The sequence below is a fragment of the Pelophylax lessonae genome, assembly GCF_965119305.1.
Source record: "Pelophylax lessonae genome assembly, chromosome: 2".
Lineage (NCBI taxonomy): Eukaryota > Metazoa > Chordata > Amphibia > Anura > Ranidae > Pelophylax > Pelophylax lessonae.
The window spans coordinates 649,195,355-649,220,910 of NC_138769.1; the positions used below are offsets into that span (position 1 = coordinate 649,195,355).

General features: G+C 47.9%; 1 protein-coding gene across 1 annotated transcript in view; it reads left to right on the plus strand.

Moving 5' to 3' along the window:
• Window positions 1-5,104: 5,104 nt before the first annotated feature.
• FREM2 (FRAS1 related extracellular matrix 2) overlaps window positions 5,105-25,556 on the plus strand; it is a gene marked incomplete at its 5' end in the record, with an annotated part of 315,063 nt that continues 294,611 nt past the window's right edge. The window contains one exon of the mRNA XM_082244593.1: window positions 5,105-10,106. Within this exon, the coding sequence (XP_082100719.1) occupies window positions 5,105-10,106 (5,002 nt within the window). The remainder of the gene's footprint in view (window positions 10,107-25,556) is intronic.

Consider the following 25,556-nt stretch of genomic DNA (forward strand, 5'->3'; position numbering starts at 1 on the left):
CTCCTCTCTCCCCGCACTCTTCTCTCCCCGCACTCTCCTCTCCCCGCACTCTTCTCTACCCGCACTTTTCTCTCTCCGCACTCTTCTCTCCCCGCACTCTCCTCTCCCCGCACTCCTCTCTCCCCGCACTCCTCTCCCCGCACTCTTCTCTGTCCTCTCCCCGCACTCTTCTCTCCCCGCACTCCTCTCTGTCCTCTCTCTCCGCACTCCTCTCTGTCCTCTCTCCCCGCACTCCTCTCTCCCCGCACTCTTCTCTCTCCGCACTCCTCTCTCCCCGCACTCTTCTCTGCCCGCACTCTTCTCTCCCCGCACTCCTCTCCCCGCACTCTTCTCTGTTCTCTCCCCGCACTCTTCTCTCCCCGCACTCTTCTCTCCCCGCACTCCTCTCTGTCCTCTCTCTCCGCACTCTTCTCTCCCCGCGCTCTTCTCTCCCCGCACTCTTCTCTCCCCGCACTCTCCTCTCCCCGCACTCCTCTCTCCCCGCACTCTTCTCTCCCCACACTCTCCTCTCCCCGCACTCTTCTCTACCCGCACTCTTCTCTCTCCGCACTCCTCTCTCCCCGCACTCTTCTCCCCCCGCACTCCTCTCTCCCCGCACTCTTCTCTCCCCACACTCTCCTCTCCCCGCACTCTTCTCTACCCGCACTCTTCTCTCTCCGCACTCCTCTCTCCCCGCACTCTTCCCTCCCCGCACTCTCCTCTCCCCGCACTCCTCTCTCCCCGCACTCCTCTCCCCGCACTCTTCTCTGTCCTCTCCCCGCACTCTTCTCTCCCCGCACTCCTCTCTGTCCTCTCTCTCCGCACTCCTCTCTGTCCTCTCTCCCCGCACTCCTCTCTCCCCGCACTCCTCTCTCCCCGCACTCTCCTCTCCCCGCACTCTCCTCTCCCCGCACTCTTCTCTACCCGCACTCTTCTCTCTCCGCACTCCTCTCTCCCCGCCCTCTTCTCTCCCCGCACTCCTCTCCCCACACTCTTCTCTGTCCTCTCCCCGCACTCTTCTCTCCCCGCACTCCTCTCTGTCCTCTCTCCCCGCACTCTTCTCTCCCCGCGCTCTTCTCTCCCCGCACTCCTCTCTGTCCTCTCTCCCCGCACTCTTCTCTCCCCGCGCTCTTCTCTCCCCGCACTCTTCTCTCCCCGCACTCTTCTCTCTCCCCGCACTCCTCTCTCCCCGCACTCTTCTCTCCCCGCACTCCTCTCTCCCCGCACTCTTCTCTCCCCGCACTCCTCTCTCCTCACACTCTTCTCTGTCCTCTCCCTGCACTCTTCTCTCCCCGCACTCCTCTCTCCCCGCACTCTTCTCTCCCCGCACTCCTCTCTCCCCGCACTCCTCTCCCCGCACTCTTCTCTGTCCTCTCCCCGCACTCTTCTCTCCCCGCACTCCTCTCTGTCCTCTCTCTCCGCACTCCTCTCTGTCCTCTCTCCCCGCACTCCTCTCTCCCCGCACTCTTCTCTCTCCGCACTCCTCTCTGCCCGCACTCTTCTCTGCCCGCACTCTTCTCTGCCCGCACTCCTCTCTCCCCGCACTCTTCTCTCCCCGCACTCTTCTCTCCCCGCACTCCTCTCTGTCCTCTCTCTCCGCACTCTTCTCTCCCCGCGCTCTTCTCTCCCCGCACTCTTCTCTCCCCGCACTCCTCTCTCCCCGCACTCTTCTCTCCCTGCACTCCTCTCTCCCTGCACTCTTCTCTCCCCGCACTCTTCTCTCCCCGCACTCCTCTCTCCCCGCACTCCTCTCTCCCCGCACTCTTCTCTCCCCGCACTCTTCTCTCTCCGCACTCCTCTCTCCCCGCACTCTTCTCTCTCCCCGCACTCCTCTCTCCCCGCACTCTTCTCTCCCCGCACTCCTCTCTCCCCGCACTCTTCTCTCCCCGCACTCCTCTCTCCCCACACTCTTCTCTGTCCTCTCTCCGCACTCTTCTCTCCCCGCACTCCTCTCTCCCCGCACTCTTCTCTCCCCGCACTCTCCTCTCCCCGCACTCTTCTCTACCCGCACTCTTCTCTCTCCGCACTCTTCTCTCCCCGCACTCTCCTCTCCCCGCACTCCTCTCTCCCCGCACTCCTCTCCCCGCACTCTTCTCTGTCCTCTCCCCGCACTCTTCTCTCCCCGCACTCCTCTCTGTCCTCTCTCTCCGCACTCCTCTCTGTCCTCTCTCCCCGCACTCCTCTCTCCCCGCACTCTTCTCTCTCCGCACTCCTCTCTCCCCGCACTCTTCTCTGCCCGCACTCTTCTCTCCCCGCACTCTTCTCTCCCCGCACTCCTCTCCCCGCACTCTTCTCTGTTCTCTCCCCGCACTCTTCTCTCCCCGCACTCTTCTCTCCCCGCACTCCTCTCTGTCCTCTCTCTCCGCACTCTTCTCTCCCCGCGCTCTTCTCTCCCCGCACTCTTCTCTCCCCGCACTCTCCTCTCCCCGCACTCCTCTCTCCCCGCACTCTTCTCTCCCCACACTCTCCTCTCCCCGCACTCTTCTCTACCCGCACTCTTCTCTCTCCGCACTCCTCTCTCCCCGCACTCTTCTCTCCCCGCACTCCTCTCTCCCCGCACTCTTCTCTCCCCGCACTCTCCTCTCCCCGCACTCTTCTCTACCCGCACTCTTCTCTCTCCGCACTCCTCTCTCCCCACACTCTTCTCTCCCCGCACTCTCCTCTCCCCGCACTCCTCTCTCCCCGCACTCCTCTCCCCGCACTCTTCTCTGTCCTCTCCCCGCACTCTTCTCTCCCCGCACTCCTCTCTGTCCTCTCTCTCCGCACTCCTCTCTGTCCTCTCTCCCCGCATTCCTCTCTCCCCGCACTCCTCTCTCCCCGCACTCTCCCCGCACTCTTCTCTACCCGCACTCTTCTCTCTCCGCACTCCTCTCTCCCCGCCCTCTTCTCTCCCCGCACTCCTCTCCCCACACTCTTCTCTGTCCTCTCCCCGCACTCTTCTCTCCCCGCACTCCTCTCTGTCCTCTCTCCCCGCACTCTTCTCTCCCCGCGCTCTTCTCTCCCCGCACTCCTCTCTGTCCTCTCTCCCCGCACTCTTCTCTCCCCGCGCTCTTCTCTCCCCGCACTCTTCTCTCCCCGCACTCCTCTCTCCCCGCACTCTTCTCTCCCCGCACTCCTCTCTCCCCGCACTCTTCTCTCCCCGCACTCCTCTCTCCTCACACTCTTCTCTGTCCTCTCTCCGCACTCTTCTCTCCCCGCACTCCTCTCTCCCCGCACTCTTCTCTCCCCGCACACTCCTCTCCCCGCAATCTTCTCTACCCGCACTCTTCTCTCTCCGCACTCTTCTCTCCCCGCACTCTCCTCTCCCCGCACTCCTCTCTCCCCGCACTCCTCTCCCCGCACTCTTCTCTGTCCTCTCCCCGCACTCTTCTCTCCCCGCACTCCTCTCCCCGCACTCCTCTCTCCCCGCACTCTTCTCTCCCCGCACTCTTCTCTCCCCGCACTCTTCTCTCCCCGCACTCCTCTCTGTCCTCTCTCTCCGCACTCTTCTCTCCCCGCGCTCTTCTCTCCCCGCACTCTTCTCTCCCCGCACTCCTCTCTCCCCGCACTCTTCTCTCCCTGCACTCCTCTCTCCCTGCACTCTTCTCTCCCCGCACTCTTCTCTCCCCGCACTCCTCTCTCCCCGCACTCCTCTCTCCCCGCACTCTTCTCTCCCCGCACTCCTCTCTCCCCGCACTCTTCTCTGCCCGCACTCTTCTCTCCCCGCACTCCTCTCTCCCCGCACTCTTCTCTCCCCGCACTCTTCTCTCCCCGCACTCTTCTCTCCCCGCACTCCTCTCTGTCCTCTCTCTCCGCACTCTTCTCTCCCCGCGCTCTTCTCTCCCCGCACTCCTCTCTCCCCGCACTCTTCTCTCCCTGCACTCCTCTCTCCCTGCACTCTTCTCTCCCCGCACTCCTCTCTCCTCACACTCTTCTCTGCCCGCACTCTTCTCTCCCCGCACTCCTCTCTCCCCGCACTCTTCTCTCCCCGCACTCTTCTCTCCCCGCACTCTTCTCTCCCCGCACTCCTCTCTGTCCTCTCTCTCCGCACTCTTCTCTCCCCGCGCTCTTCTCTCCCCGCACTCCTCTCTCCCCGCACTCTTCTCTCCCCGCACTCCTCTCTGTCCTCTCTCTCCGCACTCTTCTCTCCCCGCGCTCTTCTCTCCCCGCACTCCTCTCTCCCTGCACTCTTCTCTCCCCGCACTCCTCTCTCCCCGCACTCCTCTCTCCCCGCACTCTTCTCTCCCCGCACTCTTCTCTCTCCGCACTCTTCTCTCCCCGCGCTCTTCTCTCCCCGCACTCCTCTCTCCCTGCACTCTTCTCTCCCCGCACTCCTCTCTCCCCGCACTCCTCTCTCCCCGCACTCTTCTCTCCCCGCACTCTTCTCTCCCCGCACTCTTCTCTCTCCGCACTCCTCTCTCCCCGCACTCCTCTCTGCCCGCACTCTTCTCTCCCTGCACTCCTCTCTCCCTGCACTCTTCTCTCCCCGCACTCCTCTCTCCCCGCACTCCTCTCTCCCCGCACTCTTCTCTCCCCGCACTCTTCTCTCCCCGCACTCTTCTCTCCCCGCACTCCTCTCTGTCCTCTCTCTCCGCACTCTTCTCTCCCCGCACTCTTCTCTCCCCGCACTCCTCTCTCCCCGCACTCTTCTCTGTCCTCTCTCCCCGCACTCCTCTCTCCCCGCACTCTTCTCTTCTCTCCCCGCACTCTCCTCTCCCCGCACTCTCCTCTCCCCGCACTCTTCTCTCCCCGCACTCTTCTCTCTCCCCGCACTCTTCTCTCTCCCCGCACTCTTCTCTCTCCCCGCACTCCTCTCCGTCCTCTCGCTGTGCAGGTCAGGTCACCTCTCTGACAACCTGTTAGCGGCGGCTCCAATCGGCCTGATTGACGTCCCAGCCGGCCACTCACAGAGCGCTCTTCGTTCCCCTTGCTCCCCATCCCACCAATCGCCTTCCAGGAAAGTCCCAGGCTCCGCCCACGTGTTGCTGTAGGACTCCCCGAAGATTAAAGGGCAGCCTCACAGCGAGAAGCCCGGTGATCGGGCGGAGGGGAGGGAGGCTGCGCTGCTGATTCAATGACCGCAGGCGGCAGGTGAGGAGCTCCGCTGATCTCTCTGGCATTGCCGCTCACACACAGATCGGTCACTATGACGAGCCGGGTCCCTGCTGTCAGGACTGCGCTGCTGCCACTGCTGGAGATATTACTGCTGATCGCCACCGCGGAGACCCAGCGGGGGGCCCCGGACGACTCTCACCTATCCTATGGGCCCCTGGAAGAGGAGATCCTGGTGGCCAACCATGGGATCCGGGTTCCCTTCGGCAGATCTGTCTACCTGGACCCGGTTCTAGATCTGGTGATCCAAGTCCAGCCCGGAGACAAATGTCACATCAGCGTGCTGAGCAATGACCCCCTGTCCCAGGGACCGGGACAACTCTCCCCCAATAGGTTCCCCTGTGAGTTCGGGGCCAGAGAAGTGAAATATTCCCACCTGGGGGCCCGGAGTCCCTCCAAGGACCGGGTGAAGCTGCAGCTCCGCTATGACACCCAGACAAGGACTGTCATTGTCCCATTCATGATCGAGGTGGAGGTCCTCTTCACCCAGCTGGAGGTCATCACCAGGAACATGCCACTCACCGTGGAGAAGCTCCTGGGGACCAGCAACCCCATAGACAAGAAAGTCCTTGACTTCTCCTATGACAGGACGTTTGAGGTGTGCAGGATCACCCCACTGGTGGGACTGGGAGGACTGCCCAGGTATGGGAGATTACTGCAAAGTCCCAGCCATATGATGGACTGTGGGGAGTTCCTCCAACAAGGTGTCCGATACCAACACACAGCATCCACCCAGTCCCCCAACAAGGACTTTATACCCATGCTGGTGGAGCTGCATGACAAAGTAGGGAACCTGCTGAAACAGGAACATTTCCAGGTCCTGGTCCGTATTAAGGAAGGCTTGGAGAACACCCAGCCTAAGCCTAGCTTCATAGCCATGATGATGATGGAGGTGGATCAGTTTGTCATGACAGCCATCACCCCAGATATGCTGGCCGCTGAGGACTTAGAATCTGACCCTGGGGACCTCATCTTTAATGTCACCTCCAGTTTTGGCCCTGGGCAGGGGCAGATTGTCAGCACCGATGACCGCAATTTACCCATCACCTCCTTTTACCAGAGGGACCTGCAGGAGCTGAGGATTGCCTACAAGCCCCCCCCTGAAGACTCGGATACTGAGCGCATCTTTGAAGTGGAGCTGGAGGTGGTGGATTCGGAGGGCGCCGTGTCAGAACCCTTTTCCTTTATGATTGTTGTCAAACCCATGAACACGATGGCTCCTGTGGTTACCAGAAACACAGGTCAGCTTTTGTTTGAAGGACAATCTAGACCTTTATTCAGTGCCCAGAACCTGCAGATCAGTGACGAGGACAACCTGGATGAGGTTAGAGTCAGTGTGTTGGATGGTTTAAGGCATGGACAGCTGTATCTCTTAGGATCCCCTCCTGAGAACTCCAAGTTTTTTACAGCCTCCGACCTGGACCAGGGTAGGGTTATCTATCAACATGATGGCAGTGACACCTACAGTGACAACATCATTTTCCGGATGACTGATGGGAAGCATGAAGTGGAATTCCTTTTTCCAATCACAGTGGTGCCAACTGACGATGAGCCCCCTATAGTGAATGCCAACACTGGTTTGATGCTTTCAGAAAAAGAAGTGGCCCCCGTGACTCCTCTAGTGTTAAGTGCTACCGATATAGACTCAGAGGACTCCACCATACGTTTTATTTTAGAGTTACCATACTCCATCCTGGGGCAAATGGTGCTGCGCCAATCGGAGATACCGCAAGATCCTTCTGAATGGCAGTTCATCCCCGATCTAAAGATGTACGAGAAGGTGGTAAGTGAATGGACTCAGCAAGATATATTGGATGGAAAATTATATTACAAACATATTGGGCCCCATAGTACTGTCCCAGTCATGGACCAGCTTGTTTTTAGAGTCCAAGATGACAATGATCCCCCAAACCAATCTGGGGAGCACACCTTTGTTGTGAAAATTAACCCCATAGACGACTTACCTCCAGAACTCTACCCAGGTACCACCCTCAAGATGGTAGTGCAGGAATACCATCTGACCTACTTTAGAAAGAAATTTCTCCGTTATACTGACTTAGATTCTGATGACAGGGACCTAAAATACACCGTGACCATCCCTCCATCAGATACAGATGAGAACAACCCTGCTATTATGGGCTTCATAGTCCTTACCGAAAACCCAGATCAAGTGGTCACAGAGTTCACTCAAGCTCAGATAAACCATCATAAGATTTCCTACAAACCGCCAGACCTAGAACTTGGCATCACCCCTCGTGTTGTACAATTTCATTACACAGTAGAGGACATGTCTGGCAATTTAGCGGAAGGGGATTTTACCATCTTTCTGCAGCCAGTGGATAACAAGCCCCCAAATATAATAAATACAGGCTTTACAGTGTTTGAAAGGGGAACCCATGCCATCACAGCAGCAGAGCTCGATGCCACTGATGCTGACACTGGCAGAGATAAAATAACTTTCACCCTCACACAGTCCCCAAGACATGGGCAAGTGCTATACTCTAACCAAGTAATGGATGTGGGTGAATCATTTGTGTTGGATGACATCCGAAATGGGAAAATAAGCTACATGCACAGTGGTGAAGAATCTGCCAGTGACTCTTTCACTTTGGATGTCAGTGATGGGGTGCATGTCCTCACTATAATCATTAAAATCACTGTGCGGCTGGTGGATGACGAAGTGCCCAGGATCATGCTGCCAGCTGGAACCATTGGCTCCTATCTTGATGTTTTGGAAGGTGGTTCAGCTGAAATCACAGCTAATGTTATCCAAGGCACAGATGCAGACACGGATGACCTCATGCTAACATTCATCGTTGAAGACCCACCTGGTCTTGGAGAAATTCTAGTCAATGGGTTACCTGCTGAAAGGTTTTCCCAGAGAGACATCATTGATGGAGCCGTTATTTATTCCCACATTGCAGGAGAAATCGGGCTACAAAAAATGGAAGACTCTTTCAATTTAACATTATCTGACCTTTCAGAGGAATGGACTGTTGGCGGTAATAGAGTTACCGGAGTACGAGTTCAAGTGACCATTCTGCCCATTGATAACCAGGCCCCCCTAGTTACAGTAGGTGACCAGTTCACAGTTATCGAAGGTGAAAAAAACGTTATAACCTCATCGAATTTAAGAGCACAAGATACAGACACCCCCAACGATGACATTCTGTGCACTATCGTTGTCCAACCCACATCTGGATACCTAGAAAATATCTCCCCTGCACCAGGATCGGAAAAATCTAGAGCTGGAACTGCTATTAGTGCATTTACATTGAAAGATATTAGATTGGGTCATATCTATTATGTACAAAGCATCCATAAGGGCGTGGAACCCGTGGAAGATAGGTTGACATTCCACTGCTCTGATGGCATCAACTTTTCCCAGAAGCACTTCTTTCCTATTGTTATCATTCCAACCAATGATGAAAAGCCAGAAATCTTCATGAGAGAATTCGTAGTTATGGAAGGAATGAGTCTTGTTATCGATATTCCTATACTTAATGGGGCAGATGCTGATATTCCAACAGATGAACTTGTCTTTTTTATCACAAAGCCACCCAAACACGGGAATATTGTCAATCAGTTCACCAATGGTACCGTGATAGTCAACAGCTTCAACCTAGAAGACATCAAAGAGAGCTCCACCATCCTTTATGAGCATGATGACTCAGAGACCAAAGAGGACAGTTTTGAAATAAAACTTAGTGATGGAAAACATTCAGTGGTGAAAACCGTTCTGATTATGATTATACCTGTGGATGACGAGACCCCTAGAATGACCATCAATGATGGATTAGAGATAGAGATAGAAGAAACAAAACTGATCACTAATAAAGTCCTTAAGGCCACAGATTTGGATTCCGATGACAAAATTTTAACCTTCGTTTTACGCTATGGACCCGGACAAGGATTACTTCAAAGAAGAAAGCCAAATGGTGGACTAGAAAATATAACAATAGGAATGAATTTTACTCAGGATGAGGTGGACAGAGAATTAATACAATACCAGCACTTTGGCCAAGAGGGCATTCGAGATTTGTTCAAGTTTGATGTCACTGATGGCATTAATCCCCTTATTGATAGATACTTTTATGTTACAGTGGGTGGTATTGACATGGTCTTTCCAGATGTGGTTAGTAAAGGAGTGTCTTTAAAAGAAGGAGGCAAAGTAACCCTTACTACTGACTTACTTAGTACTAGTGATCTCAATAGCCCAGATGAACACTTGGTTTTTACAATCACAAGGGCCCCAGTGCGTGGGCACTTGGAGTGCACTGACTTTCCAGGGGTGCCCATCACATCCTTCACCCAGCTCCAGTTGGCGGGTAATAAAGTCTACTACACACACACATCTGATGATGAAGTAAAAATGGACAGCTTTGAATTTGAGGTCACTGACGGATATAATCCAGTTTTTCGCACATTCAGAATATCCATCACTGATGTGGATAACAAGAAGCCGGTCCTGACTATCCATGAATTAACAGCGAGAGAGAGTGAAAATAAACTCATCACCCCCTTTGAACTTACAGTAGAGGACAGGGACACTCCAGACAAAAGGCTGAGATTTGTTATAACCCAAGTACCAGTCCATGGGAAGATCCTCTATAACAATAGTAGAACTGTGACCTCTTTTACAAAGCAAGACCTTAATGATAACCTGATCAGTTATAAGCATGATGGCACAGAGACTACAGAGGACAGCTTCTCCTTCACTGTCACCGATGGCATCCATACTGACTTTTATGTGTTCCCAGATACTGTCTATGAGACAAGGCAGCCCCAGATGATGAAAATACGCATAATTGCAGTGGATAATGGGGTACCACAGATTATCATAAACAAGGGCGCCCCAACTCTCCGAATCCTGAGTACTGGCCATTTGGGATTTTTGATTACCAACAAGGTCCTTAAAGCTGAGGACAGGGACAGTACCCAAATTTCACTCCGTATCCGAGTCACACAAGGTCCCAGCCATGGATTCCTCATCAATACGGACAAGGGAAACCATACCATAACCCAGTTTTCTCAAGGTAAGTGTCCTTTTGTTGATAATGCAGATTTAGTTATGGGTAGTCACTTTTTTTCGCTTTTCCACTGCATGGAACCGAACGGTTCGGCTCGCTTTTGTGCTTTTCCACTGCTGGTACCGCATGGTACGGTGTAGGAACGGTACGGTACGGTACGGCGGCGCTTTTCCACTGCATGGAACCGAACGGTACGGCTCTCAAAAACAGTACCACCTCGATTGTGGTTCCAAGAGGTACCATACCAAGTACCATATCCCACAATCCTTTGCATGCAGTCACTACTAGCCACTGATTGGTCAGAGAATCCCAGCCACCCCGTTGTTATCCCACCCAGTTAACTTTAGTACTACTTTAGTGGAAAAGCAAACCATACCGTATCGTACCGAAGCGTTCCAACACCGTACCATGCGGTACCAGCAGTGGAAAAGCAAACCGGGCCAAGCAGGGCCGAGTAGAGCCGAGTCGGTACTAGCAGTGGAAAAGTGCCATTTTTTTTCGGTTCTTAGACTTTATATATACAATATTGCAACATTTTGTTTGGATACATTCCACATAAGTATCTAGTGATATGCTCTAAGCCACCACAGCCTAGATAGCCTTGAAGTTGAAACAAATTGAAACATTTCTTTTCCTAAATGTAACATTGAGAAGCTGTTAATTTGTTTGGACACTTTCCAGAAATGACAGTAGGGATGTGCTACCCACCACAGCGTACAATTTCAGTTCAAGGAAATTAAAAGCTGCTTTGTAGGAGATGCACACAGTAGCTGCCACCAAGTCTTCTACTGCTCTATCAAAATTCATTAAAACTAGTGATTGACCGATTATCGGCAAAGCCGATATATTGAGGGCCGATATGCACTTTGCCTGATATATCGGAATCAGCCTTTTGATTTAAGTGCTTGTACCAGGGTGATGCCTGCAGCTAGAGGCATCACCCCGGTATCGGTGTCCATAGCCGACGGTTGGCTGTCTTGTAATGACAACTGATGCGGCTGAGAAGCCGCTTGGCTGTCATTCCAAGGAGCGGGAGGGGACGTCCCCCCCCCCTCCCGCCGCCTTCTGCGGTTTGCCCGGGTCTCCCGTCCCACCGGGAGACCCGGGCATCCTACCTTCACCATTGCCATCTGACCGGCTCTCCATTTCTTTGAATTTGGCGCCGCCGAGTACCCGGAAGTGATGTCATGACATTACATCACTTCCGGGTACTGGCGGCGCGGAAATCAAAAAACTTACAGCATTCAAAACAGCCAAACTTGCCATTTTGAATGCTTTTCAGTGTAGAGGAGGGGTTTGGGGTCTTTTAGATCCCCAGATACCTCCACAACAGTACCTGAAGACATAAAAAAAAATTTTAATATCCGAAAATATCGGCCGATACCGATATCCGATGACCAAAATATCCGTATCGGCTTTAAAAAAACGATATCGGTCGATCAATAATTAAAACTACAGACAACTGGTCTGAAAGTAAGTATATATAAAACAAAGCCTGAATTTTTTAGGACCCTTTCACACTTGTGTGACTTGTCCTGCGATTTGGAACTGCAAAGTCGCATGACAAGTCGTTCTACATGATTTCCAATGAGTACCGTTCATATCTGTATGACTTCAAGTCGCAAGTCTTCAAAGTAGTCCCTGCACTACTTTTGGCCGATTTCAATGCATTTTGAGGTCCAAAGACATAGGCATTGCTTCAAGTCCAGACAAAATTGCAGGAAAATCGCAGGAAACAAAATCGTGCGACTTTTAAGTCGCACAAGTGTGAAAGGGGCCTACCGTCTAGAGCAGGGATCTTCAAACTACAGCCCTCCAGCTGTTGCAGAACTACAAGTCCCATGAGGCATTTTAAACTCTGACATTTACAGACATGACTAGGCATGATGGGAATTGTAGTTCCTGAACAACTGGACACCCATAGTTTGAAGACCCCCTGCTTGAGAGTGTTTTTAAACTTTTTTTTTTGTATGCTGTGTCCTGTTGAGATGATTTCCCTTCATTTCCCAAAGTGAGAGGCAACCCCCTCTAGGTCAGTTGTCACCAGAAAAGGTGTCCCCGTTAAAATTCCATCCTATTCCAGTTCTGGTGACAATTATACAATTTTTGTTTTTTCATCTCTTTTTATTCTAGTGAAAGTGATTCCCAGGACAAATAGACTGGAAAAAATCACCTTAGTGGGGACACAAACATCAATGAAGCCCTGTCAGTGCCTTTAACCCTTGTATACCCTACACAGAATTGAAAGAAAAAAGGTTTTGCGTCATATATACATTAATATATACTTCTGATCTGGGGAAAGCGAAACAAACTTGTCCTTATTGCCGTACCGCTGTCAATCATACAAGGCCCATTCACATGTATGCGTTGTGGAAACCTGAACTAAAACGCGTGCCAAAACGCATGGCAGCGGCGGCGCATAAGCTTTTTGCGTATTCATGTGCCATTTATTGCAAAACACACCAACACATTGTACAGCGGAGCACATGGTATATGCATTGGGGTGCATTTTGAAAAAATAATGCACATTTTTTTCATTCATCGTGGAGCGAAAGGCAGTCCACTCATAATGATAGGCTGCTTTAATGCAACGCATGGTAAGGTGTGCCCTAATGCATGTACATTGATGCACCACACCGGAGGCTTTTGGCTGCTCCTGGGGCTTTGGGCATTTTTGCCCCTAAATGCACCTTAATAAAAGACTTTGAGGTTAATTTACTAAAGAGAAAAAGACTGCGCACTTTGCAAAGTGCAGTTGCTCCAGAGATTAGTAAAGAGCAGAAGCTCTGCTGACTTCCATCATCCAATTACGCGCAAGCAGAAATTCTGTTTTTTTAATTTTTTCTTTGCACGTGATTGGGTATTCTTTGCGAAGTGAAGCCTTACTTAATTTACTAAGCTCGGGCGCAACTGCACTTGCAGAGGGCAACTGCACTTTGTAAAGTGCACAGTCTATTTGCCTTTAGCAAATCAGCCTCTATGTTCAGGAGTTGCAAAGTTTAGAGGCAGTCAAAGCTTCTTCTCTTGCAGAAGAATCACATTCAGGAGAGGAGATTTTGGGCATAAAAACGATAAATGCGGCTAAACGCACCGGAGCACTAGGCACGTTTAGCACCTCAGCGTTTATTCATTTCAGTGGCCAGATTACATTAAAAATGTGGTCAGTGAAATAAAATAAACGCCCAAACACCAAATGCTGCTAAACTCTGCCAAACTCGCGTAAACTGGTTTGAAAAATGCATTTTAGTCCCGGTTCACATATATACGATGACAGACATCGCATGTGATTCGGAGCGCACTTCATCAGATTCGGACACAACTCACACAGGACCCTTTTTTGAGTGTTCACACCAATGTGATCCGATTCATGTCGGAACTGACAGTTCGCACTGCGATATGCGATTGGTATATGGCAGTGTGAACTGCCTGCGAGTTGAATGCGATGCGTGAACCGGCAGTTGATTCACAGGGTTCCCACATCGCATATGTGTGATCCCGGACTAAAATGCAGATTTTTTCCTGTCAGGAGAAACAGCGTTTCCAATAAACAAGCATGCATGAGGCCTAAGTGTGAATTGGCCTATATACACTTCACTCACCGCCTTTGGCTTCCAGTTCAGAACGCCGTCTGATTGGTGGTTATGGGGCCATTCAAACAATTGTTGTTGGAGACACCTTGAATATTAACATTCAAAGTGGAAAGGGGTCAGAATGGCCAGTATGGGGTCAGTATAGAATATTCTGGCTCTTTGCACCACATAATGTAACAGAGCCAAGTCATTTTGTTTTATTCTTGATTGATAGTATAGTCTATTATTCCCTGATTATGATTGTTGTGACATTTTTTCCCCCACAGACGTGGTCATTATCACTAAGTGCCGGTTCACATTGGTGTGATACGGGAACCCTGCAAATCCACTGCGGGTTCCCGCATCGCACCCGACTCGCAGACAGCCCACAATGGCGAACGGCTGGGAGTGTCAATATAAAGTTACCGACACCCCCAGATCAGTTTGCATATCGCAGTGTGAACTGTCAGTTCGGACAGGAATCGGATCGCATTGGTGTGAACACCCATGCCATCTGATTCTGGTGCGGATCAAAAAAAGGGTCCTGCGCGACTTTAGTCCGAATGTGATGTGAATTCAGCCATGCAATCTGCATGGCTGAATTCACATTGCACAGATATCGCATGTGATTTGCACCGCAGTGCGGTGCAAATCACATGCAATGTCTCACATTGTGTATGTGTGAACCGGCACTCAATCATATTTGTATGTGGAAAATTGCTTTTTTTATCCTGAGTTATGTCCAGTTAAAATAATTTAAGGTGATTCTAAAGGCATGAAAAAATTAATAAAAAAGAGGTTATATTTACCTTTTCTGGATATTGCACAGAATGGTTGCTTACCTCCTTTTCTGGCAGTCCTCGCTGGTGGTGTCAGTTTTTCTCTTCTTTGGCTGCCACCTATAGCAAGCCAAGTGCTGGGGAGGCAACTGTCCTTGTGCGCTCCCCTGTTCTGGGCTGTGTGCATCCATACACACACACAGCGCCATTAAGAAACACCCTGCTCCCTTCTCATAGTGTTCTGGGCTGTGTGCATCTATACACACACACGGCGCCATTAAGAAACACCCTGCTCCCTTCTCATAGTGTTCTGGGCTGTGTGCATCCATACACACACACAGCGCCATTAAGAAACACCCTGCTCCCTTCTCATAGTGTTCTGGGCTGTGTGCATCCATACACACACACAGCACCATTAATAAACACCCTGCTCCCTTCTCATAGTGTTCTGGGCTGTGTGCATCTATACACACACACGGCGCCATTAAGAAACACCCTGCTCCCTTCTCATAGTGTTCTGGGCTGTGTGCATCCATACACACACACAGCGCCATTAAGAAACACCCTGCTCCCTTCTCATAGGAGTTGAACTGATGGCAATAGGAGCTTATGGGTTCAGCTCCCCTCTGTTTCTCCTGTGAAAGCAGGAATTAGGAGAGCGGTGCTGGAGCCAGAGACAGCGCTGGAATGGTGACATGGAGCCAGGTAAGTGTTTAGGGACAGAAAGGATAGGACAAGTAGTGGGGCATTTTTTTACCCTAATACACAGAATACATTAACCACTTCTGGACCGGAAGATTTTCCCCCTTAATGACCAGACCATTTTTTGCGATTCGGCACTGTGGTAATTTAATGGACAATTGCGAGGTCATGCGACGCCATATCCTAATAAAATTGACGTCCTTTTTTCCCCGCAAATAGAGCTTTCTTTTGGTGGTATTTGATCACCTCTGCGATTTTTATTTTTTGCGCTATAAACAAAAAAACGAGCGACGATTCTGAAGAAAAAAAACAATATTTTTCACTTTCTGCTATATAACATGTAAAAAAGAATTTAAAAACAAACTTTTTTTCATCATTTAAGCCAGTTTTTTTTTTTTTTTTGGTAATAAAAAATCGCAATAAGTGTATTTTGATTGGTTTGCGCAAAAGTTATCCCGTCTACAAACTAGGGGAAAGATTTCTGTCATTTTTATTAATTTATTTTCTTTACTAGTAATAGCGGCGATCAGCGATTTTTAGTGGGGCTGCGATATTGAGGCAGACAGATCGGACCCCTAACTGACATTTTTTACACTTTTTGGGGGGAACCAGTGACATTACTACAGTAATCAGTGCTAAAAATATGCACTGTTACTGTACTAATGACATTGGCAGGGAAGGGGTTAACCCAGGGGCGATACCAAGGGTTAACTGTGAGCCTAGGGGGTGTTTTCTAACTGTGAGGGGCATGGGCTTGTGAAATCAAAATAGAGACCTGCGATCCTATATAGGAGTAACACTGATTTCTGAGAGAACAACGGACCACCGTTCTCTCTTTACGGGGAGCGATCACAGGTGCCTGGAGGCTACTGCGGCCACCAGCCCCTTGGATCAGCTTCACCAATGGTGAGTGGGCACACGTGCCATGGATCGCTCTGGAAAACCGTTGTACAGGTACGGCGATTCGCGGGAACCTGCCGCCGTATATAGGCAGCGGCTGGTCGGCAAGTGGTTAAAGTGGCCGTTAAGCCTAAACATTTTTTACCCTACTGCATTCCTTTTACTTACCTGAGCCCTCATTCGGTCCAGCGCCGTGCACGCTTGCAGCTCTTCTCTGCCCTCACTTCCAGGTCTCACTGGCTTTGCTGGGCTCTGAGTGCTGTCAATCAAAGCCAGTGACGAGGGAGCGGTGGGTGGAGCCGAGCCCTGCTGTCTGTGTCAATGGATGCAGCTCAGTATTATGGGGGTACTGGACATAGAGGAGGAGCCAGGAGTGCCGGCGGGGGACCCAAGAAAAGGAGGTTCGTGGCCGCTGTGTACAATTCCATTGCACAGAGCAGGTAAGTATAGACATGTTTTTTTTTTTTTTTTTTGTTTATTTGTTTTTTTACCTTTACAATTGCTTTAAGTTAAAAAAAAAAACGTTAATACTATAAAACAATATAAGATCATATTGATCAAGGTTATACAGTTTGTAGCCTGCCCTAGTATCTAAAGGCAATTTTTTTTTTCATTTTGGATAGGATAGGGTTAAAACCAATCATTGTTTTTTTCTTCCTTCTCTCCCATTGGGAAGATTTCCCTTCACTTCCTGTCCTGTACACTCAACAGGAAGTGAGAGAATATCTCCCCATTGTAGGGGATATCCCCCCTCTTACACAGTGATGATAACAAGTGTCCCCAGTGGAAGATTTCATTCCAGTTCACACATATGCGATGCGGAAACCCTGCGAATCCACTGCGGGTTCCCGAAATTCATTCAACTTGCAGGCAGTTCACACTGGGGGTGTCAATACAAAGCTAATGACACCCCCACATCAGTTCGCATATCGCAGTGTGAAATGTCAGTTCGGACATGAATCGGATCGCATTGGTGTGAACGCCCATGTGATTCGATTTTGGTGCGGACCCAAAAAAGGGTCCTGTGTGAGTTGTGTCCAAATAGAATGCAAATTCAGCCGTACAATCTGTATACAATCTGTATGGCTGAATTCACAACGCAGAGACATCGCATGTGATTTGCAGAGCAGTGCGCTCCGAATCACATGCAATGTCTGACATCGCAGATATGTGAACCGGCGCTTCCCCTCTTTTGCTGTTCTGGTAGCAACTCAGAATTGTGGGTTTAGCCCTCACTTTCTTTCCTGCTGACATTACCAAAATCTAAAAAGTTTTAGCTTGAGGCCCCATTCACACTTGTGCGACTTCAAAGTCGCACGATTTTACAGCGATTTTGATGCGACTTTGTTGCCGCAATTTCGATGCGAGTTTGACTGGGCTTATAATGTCTTTTCCTCCAAATGCATCAAAATCCTGCCAAAAGTAGTGCAGGGACTACTTTGAAGTCAGTGCGACTTCAAGTCGCACGGATATGAATGGGGCTCATTGGAAATAACGGAGAACAACTTGTCATGCGATTTTGCAGGGTCAAATCGCATGACAAGTCGCACAAGTGGGAAAGGGGCCTTAAGCTTTTTTGCATGTTAAAACTTTATAAAAAGCATTAGGCCCCTTTCACACAGGCGATCCGATCTGACCCACCTGTCAGTTTTTCAGGGGGACCGGATCGGATACTCCATGCATCCCTATGGGGCAGCGGATGTCAGCAGAGACATGTCCGCTGACACTCGCTGCCATCTGCATCCGATCCTGTCCCTGAAATCCGGACGGATGGAGACCCTATTTTCCATCTGTCTGGCGGATCGGATCGGATGAGGACGGACAAGTGGTCCATTCTCATCTGATCTCCCATAGAGGACAGCTCTGTCTCTGCACACATGGAGAGGTCATCTGCCTGCTCAGTGGGGATCGGCGGATCGATCCCCGCTGAGCAGAACGGGCTCCGTCGGGCGGTGCGCCTGTGTGAAAGGACCCTTAGATTTATGAATTCAAACATTCAGAATGTTGTTAAAAAATAGTACGATGCTGTTTGGAATCACTTAATGAAAGAAGCAGAAAAAGTAGTATGGTGTCTCAAGCTCGGTCACCTGTAGCAGCCAATCAGAGATCATGTTTTAATTGGTCTCACTTCAGTCAAACTACTGATTTGTTGCTAGGGAGTTGTTATCATTTTTATATAGTTTTTCTTTAAAGCGGAACTCCAGGATAAGCAAAATATAGTCTAAATACAATATTCCTCCTTGAATCTCAGCCCTTGTTCACACCAGTGCGACTTGTCATGCGATTTGACAGTTCCGTTTGTAGGCAATGGAACTGTTAAAATTGGTACGACTGCGACTTTGCGTTGCCGCACTGATTCGAAAAAAAGGTTCCTGCACTATTTTTGGCTATTTTAGTGTGAAATAACACTGACCTGCAGCTTTGGAATCGTTCTGCTTCAAGGGAAATAGCACTGTTTTTAAAGTGGCATTTAGTGTGCTTTCTGTATTTCCTCCAGATCTGTGCAGTAATCCAGCATGAGACTTAGGGCTTGATTTACTAAAGTCAAATAGACTGTGCACTTTGCAGAGGGCAGTTGCTCTAGAGCTTAGTAAATAAAGGGTAAAGATTCTCTTTGCAAAGAGTACCCAATCGCATGCAAGGAAAAAAAAAAAAACAGCATTTTTTCCTTGCGCATGATTGGATGATGGAAGTCAGCTGAGCTTCTGCTCATTTACTAAGCTCTGGAGCAACTGCTCTTGCAGAATGCAACCGCAAGTGCACAGTCTATTTGCCTTTAGTAAATCAACACATTTGCCTCTGTGCAGGAGTTTTTTGTAATAAAGACCCGTCACTGCTGCTCACTCCTTTTATGTAGGGTGACTGGTCTTGTCTCCGCCCCCTCCTGTAGTTTTTTTGTAATCAGCCTGTATTGGGAGGAGCAACGGCTCTGATCTCTGCATCGGCAATGTGCAGCACAGTGATGATGTCACGGCTACTTTTACAAGGTAAAATCTGAGTTTGCAGAGGCATTTGCTGCCCACAGAATGGATTTATATCATTTAGGACCATTGAGGAATGTATTTCAACATTTTTAGTGCCTTTAGTTCAGCTTAAAATCGCTTATTGAGGAAACTTGATTAGAGTCTGTAGGTGGTTTATTGGATGAGACAGGCTGAAATAATTATTAGCAATATGTATATACTAACATTCTAGAATACTGAAGTATTTTTATATTTGGCCCAGTAGCTATATCTTACACTGTGCGGATAAGGCATGTTCCACGCGCGTTTCCTGCACCACATTTAAAATTCACTGCCTTTGCGATCTGCTACGGGTGCCAATGCATTATTAACAGCACCTCAAATACAGTGCGTTATTATCAGCACCTCAAATACAGTGCGTTATTACCAGCACCTCAAATACAGTGTGTTATTATCAGCACCTCAAATACAGTGTGTTATTACCAGCACCTCAAATACAGTGTGTTATTATCAGCACCTCAAATACAGTGCGTTATTATCAGCACCTCAAATACAGTGCATTATTAACAGCACCTCTAATACAGTGCATTATTATCAGCACCTTTAATACAGTGCGTTATTAACAGCACCTCAAATACAGTGCATTATTACCAGCACCTCAAATACAGTGCGTTATTACCAGCACCTCAAATACAGTGCGTTATTACCAGCACCTCAAATACAGTGCGTTATTAACAGCACCTCAAATACAGTGCGTTATTAACAGCACCTCAAATACAGTGCGTTATTACCAGCACCTCAAATACAGTGCATTATTACCAGCACCTCAAATACAGTGCGTTATTAACAGCACCTCAAATACAGTGCGTTATTAACAGCACCTCAAATACAGTGCGTTATTAACAGCACCTTAAATACAGTGCGTTATTAACAGCACCTCTAATACAGTGCGTTATTATCAGCACCTCAAATACAGTGCGTTATTATCAGCACCTCAAATACAGTGCGTTATTAACAGCACCTCTAATACAGTGCGTTATTATCAGCACCTTTAATACAGTGCGTTATTAACAGCACCTCAAATACAGTGCATTATTAACAGCACCTCAAATACAGTGCATTATTAACAGCACATCAAATACAGTGCGTTATTAACAGCACCTCAAATACAGTGCATTATTAACAGCACATCAAATACAGTGCGTTATTAACAGCACCTCAAATACAGTGCGTTATTAACAGCACCTCTAATACAGTGCGTTATTAACAGCACCTCTAATACAGTGCGTTATTAACAGCACCTCAAATACAGTGCGTTATTAACAGCACCTCAAATACAGTGCGTTATTATCAGCACCTCAAATACAGTGCGTTATTAACAGCACCTCTAATACAGTGCGTTATTATCAGCACCTTTAATACAGTGCGTTATTAACAGCACCTCAAATACAGTGCATTATTAACAGCACCTCAAATACAGTGCATTATTAACAGCACATCAAATACAGTGCGTTATTAACAGCACCTCAAATACAGTGCGTTATTATCAGCACCTTTAATACAGTGCGTTATTAACAGCACCTCAAATACAGTGCATTATTAACAGCACCTCAAATACAGTGCATTATTAACAGCACATCAAATACAGTGCGTTATTAACAGCACCTCAAATACAGTGCGTTATTAACAGCACCTCTAATACAGTGCGTTATTATCAGCACCTTTAATACAGTGCGTTATTAACAGCACCTCAAATACAGTGCATTATTACCAGCACCTCAAATACAGTGCATTATTAACAGCACATCAAATACAGTGCGTTATTAACAGCACCTCAAATACAGTGCATTATTAACAGCACCTCAAATACAATGCGTTATTAACAGCACCTCAAATACAGTGCGTTATTAACAGCACCTCAAATACAGTGCGTTATTAACAGCACCTCTAATACAGTGCGTTATTATCAGCACCTTTAATACAGTGCGTTATTAACAGCACCTCAAATACAGTGCATTATTAACAGCACCTCAAATACAGTGCTTTATTAACAGCACCTCAAATACAGTGCTTTATTAACAGCACCTCAAATACAGTGCATTATTAACAGCACCTCAAATACAGTGCTTTATTAACAGCACCTCAAATACAGTGCTTTATTAACAGCACCTCAAATACAGTGCTTTATTAACAGCACCTCAAATACAGTGCTTTATTAACAGCACCTCAAATACAGTGCTTTATTAACAGCACCTCAAATACAGTGCGTTTGCAGGCACAAAATTGCAGTGGTGAGGTAAATTTTTTTGAAAAAGTAGTGCATGTACTAATTTTACTGTGTTCTGGGGTGATTTGCAGCCCATTCAAATAAATAGGCTGCAAAATCGCACGGTGTGGGAATTACAAAGGAATGCAGACCTCGTTCTCGTACGATTTAGGTGTGAACCGGCCCTTACATTTTTCTATACTTGGTGGAATGTAAGTTTAATGTAACAATATATGAGTTATGTTGCTGCACTTAAATATATCTGACTGTAGTTTAAGCGTTTGTTACCCTAAGGATCCTTTCACACAAGCGGTCTGCTCGGTGGACTCCGCTTTGCCCAGTGGGGGATCGCTCCGCTGATCCGCGCTGAGCAGGTGGATGATAGGTGCGCCCCCGCTCACTGTGCAGACAGAATCCTGGGGAAATTGGGTGAAAACTGACCGCTTGTCTGTTTTCACCCGATCTTATCCAATCCTCCAGATGGATGGAAATAGGGTCACCATCCGTCTGGATTTGGCAGGATTGGATAACGGCGGGTGTCAGCAGGCATGTCACGCTGACATCCACCGCTCCATAGGGGTACATGGAAGGTCCCATCAGGTCTGCCTGAAAAACTGATCCTGATCCTGTTCCCTTTTACCATTTTTGGACCGGAAGGTTTTACCCCTTTAATGACCAGGCCATTTTTTGCGATACGACGGTGTTACTTTAACTGACAATTGCGCGGTCGTATGACGATGTACCCAAATAAAATTGATACATTTTTTTTCCCACAAATAGAGTTTTCTTTTGCTGGTATCTGATTACCTGTGTGATTTATTTATTTTTTTTCCGCTATAAACATAAAAAGAGCGACAATTTTGAAAAGAAAAAAAAAAACAAACAGTGTTTTTTACTTTCTGCTATATAACATTCCCAATAAAAAAAAAATTAAAAATACAATTTTTTCATAATTTTAGGCCAGCTAGTATTCTGCTACATACTTTTGGTAAAAAAAAATCCCAATAAGTATATATTGATTAGTTTGCGTAAAAAAATGTTGCATCTACAAACTAGGGGAAAGATTTATGTCATTTTTAATTATTTATTTATTCATTTTTTTACTAGTACTGGCAGTGATCAGCGATTTTTAGCAGGACTGCGACATTTCGGTGGACAGATTGGACCCCTAACTAACATTTTTGACACTTTTGGGGGGACCAGTGACATTACTACAGTAATCAGTGGTAAAAATATACACTTTTACTGTAATAATGACACTGGCAGGGAAGGGGTTAACACCAGGGGCGATCAAAAGGTTAAATGTGTCCCTAGGGGGTGCTTTCTAACTCTGTGGGGGATGGGCTTGCTGAATGAACACAGAGATCTGTGTTCCTAAATAGGAGGAACACAGGATCCCTGTGTTCATAACTGACAGAACAGCGGTCTGCTGTGTTTACAATGTTTTATGCTGATCAGCTTCGCCTGTGACAAATGGGTGCGCGTGCCCCCGCTAACAGTCCCACGAAGCGACGTACAGTTACGTCATTTCACAGCACAGAGCCGACCTGCCACAGTAAAACTGCGGTGGGCGGTCGTTAAGTGGTTAAAGCATGAATAACAGCACAGTGCTTGTTCTGTGTAATTTGTCCCCCTGTATCATATAAAAAAACCTGGCTGATCCTGCCTGGTACTGCCCTCCCCCCTGTAAACTGACCACAGTTTATCATGGCTGCTGAGCCCTGACACCGTGGTCTGTCTACCTGCCTCTGTCATCTGCTCTCTCCTCTATCCTCCTCCTCTCCCTGCCTGTCATCTCGTGCCATTGCCCGCCCCCTCCCCCCCTGCTGCTGAAATAACTTTATAATGCAATGTCTCCACTGCATGTGCTTTATTAACAAAATGCTGTTGTATACTATATTTTAGAGCGCTGCTCGGCGCTCACGTGACTGCTTGCTGCTCTCCTCCCCTCCTCCCGACTAACGTCAGTGGGGCCCTCCCCGCTGTAGCTGTCAGATCAGGAGAGGGAACAAAGGGAACGGCGGGCAGTCACATGGGGGGGTTTACAACCACTTCAACCACTTGCTGACCACCCTATAGCAGATTTACTGCTACAGGGCAGCCATTCCATGCAGAATCACGTGTATTTACAAGATTCTGCACCTCTGCCTAGGGGGTGCGCACACGTGCCATTCCTGCTGTTATTAGTCACAGCAGAAGCCGATCATCAGGTGCTAGCAAATGGATGTCCACTGGCACCCGCTGGTCATCAGGAACAGAGGCTGGACAGAGTGAGAGAGTTCCGTCCTGACAGCAGGGATGTCATAGATTTTCCTTCCCTGCAAAGCAGGAAATAAAATTAAATTCTTCCCTTAGTAAAAGCACCACAAAAACACTGGCTAGGCACACATTTAACCCTTTGATTGCCCTAGATGTTTATCCCCTTCCTAGACAGTGTCAATACAGCGACAGTGCATATTTTTAGCATTGAGCACTGTATTGGTGTCACTGGTTCCCACAAAGTGTCAAAAGTGTCAGTTAGGGGTTTATTTACTAAAGCTAGAGAGGGAAAAATGAGACATAATTCTGGAGAGAAACCAATCAGCTTCTAACCTCAGCTTGTTTAATTAAGCTTTAGCAATAAAACCTGGAAGCTGATTGGTTTCTCTGGAGAATTGTAACTAATTTTGCCCTCTGTAGCTGTAGTAAATAAACCCCTTAATGTCAAATTGTCCGCCACAATAATTGCCACCATTACTAGTATAAAAAAAAAAAAATGTTAAATTCCAATATATATCACATAGTTTGTAGACGCTATTAACTTTTGCGCAAACCAATCAATATACGTTTGTTGTTTTTTAACAAAAACATGAAGCAGAATATATATTGGGCTAAATTTATCAAGAAATTTTATTTTTTTAATTAAATATATATTAAATATAGCAAAAAAAAAAAAAATATATATATAATTTTTTTTTTTCAAAAATGTCGGCCTTTTTTTATGGCGCAAAAAAGAAAAAAATGCAGAGGTGATCAAATACCACCAAAAGAAAGCTCTATTTGTGGGCAAGAAATGGCCTGGTCATGAAGGGGGGTAAATCTTTCCGAGGTCGAGTGCTGATTATTCCATTGTGTACTCGGCTCCCCTTACTCTCTTGTATTATGGTCACATTTAGATGAAGATAAACAGCTGCATGTAGATTATAAAAAAAGCAATCCCTTTAAATAGTCCAGGTTGCTAAGTGAAGTCTGTGTCAGTGATAGATGTGACCAGTGCCAGATGGATTTCATTGAGAGGACAAGCAGACGGCACCCCGGAGGTAGTACATTGCACGGTGTCACCTGGAACACAAAGGAAACATATATGATGTATATAAAGAAAAAAAGATTCTTTGGAATTATCTTTGATGAACTTTGTTATATATACAGTATATATATATATATGCGATCCTGCACTTCCAGGTATAGGGTGCGAGTGCGTGTCGGCGGCAGCTCTCTCCTGCTGTAATTTTACACATCAGCAGCTGATCAGCCGGTCCCTTGGACCCGATGTCCGCCGGCACCCGCTGATCGTTCAGTACACAGGCAGAACGACAGTGTGTCTATGTAAACAAGGTAGATCGCCGTTCTGTTAGTATGGAAGGCATGGATCCTGTGTTTCTGTAGGCATGCATTTAACCCTTTAATCGCCCTAGGTGTTAACCCCTTCCCTGTCAGTGTCATTAGTACAGTGACAGTGCATATTTTTAGCACTGATCTCTGTATTATAGTCACTGGTTCCCAAAAAGTGTCAGTTACTGTCCGATTTATCCGCCGCAATATTGCAGTCCCGCAAAAAGTCGCTGATCGCTACCATTACTAGTAAAAAAATATATATCCCATAGTTTGTAGACACTATAACTGTGTATGGCCGGTCTTATTTACAAGAAATAACACAATCACAAGTCCTTTAAAAGGGTAAATGTTTCACGTATATACTGTACATTCAAACTTGTCAGACATAGGCTCCTGCTGCTGTCAGTCAAATCCTGTAAGGAGTGGGGGGGCGTGGAAGAGCCATGTTGTGCATGTCTATGGATGCACACAGCCCGGCTCGGGAGCGCGCCCACTCGTGTCCCCCCCATAGCACACTTCTTGCAAATGGGGCACTCAGGCAAGAGAAGGAAAGGAGAGCGCTGGTCAGGGACCACTAAATAAGAGACTGCTATGTGCTATATTGTTACACAGAGCAGGGCACCTGTAGATGAAAACTACTGTGCAGCTTTGAGCACAATTGAATAATGCCCTGGCTATAAGTG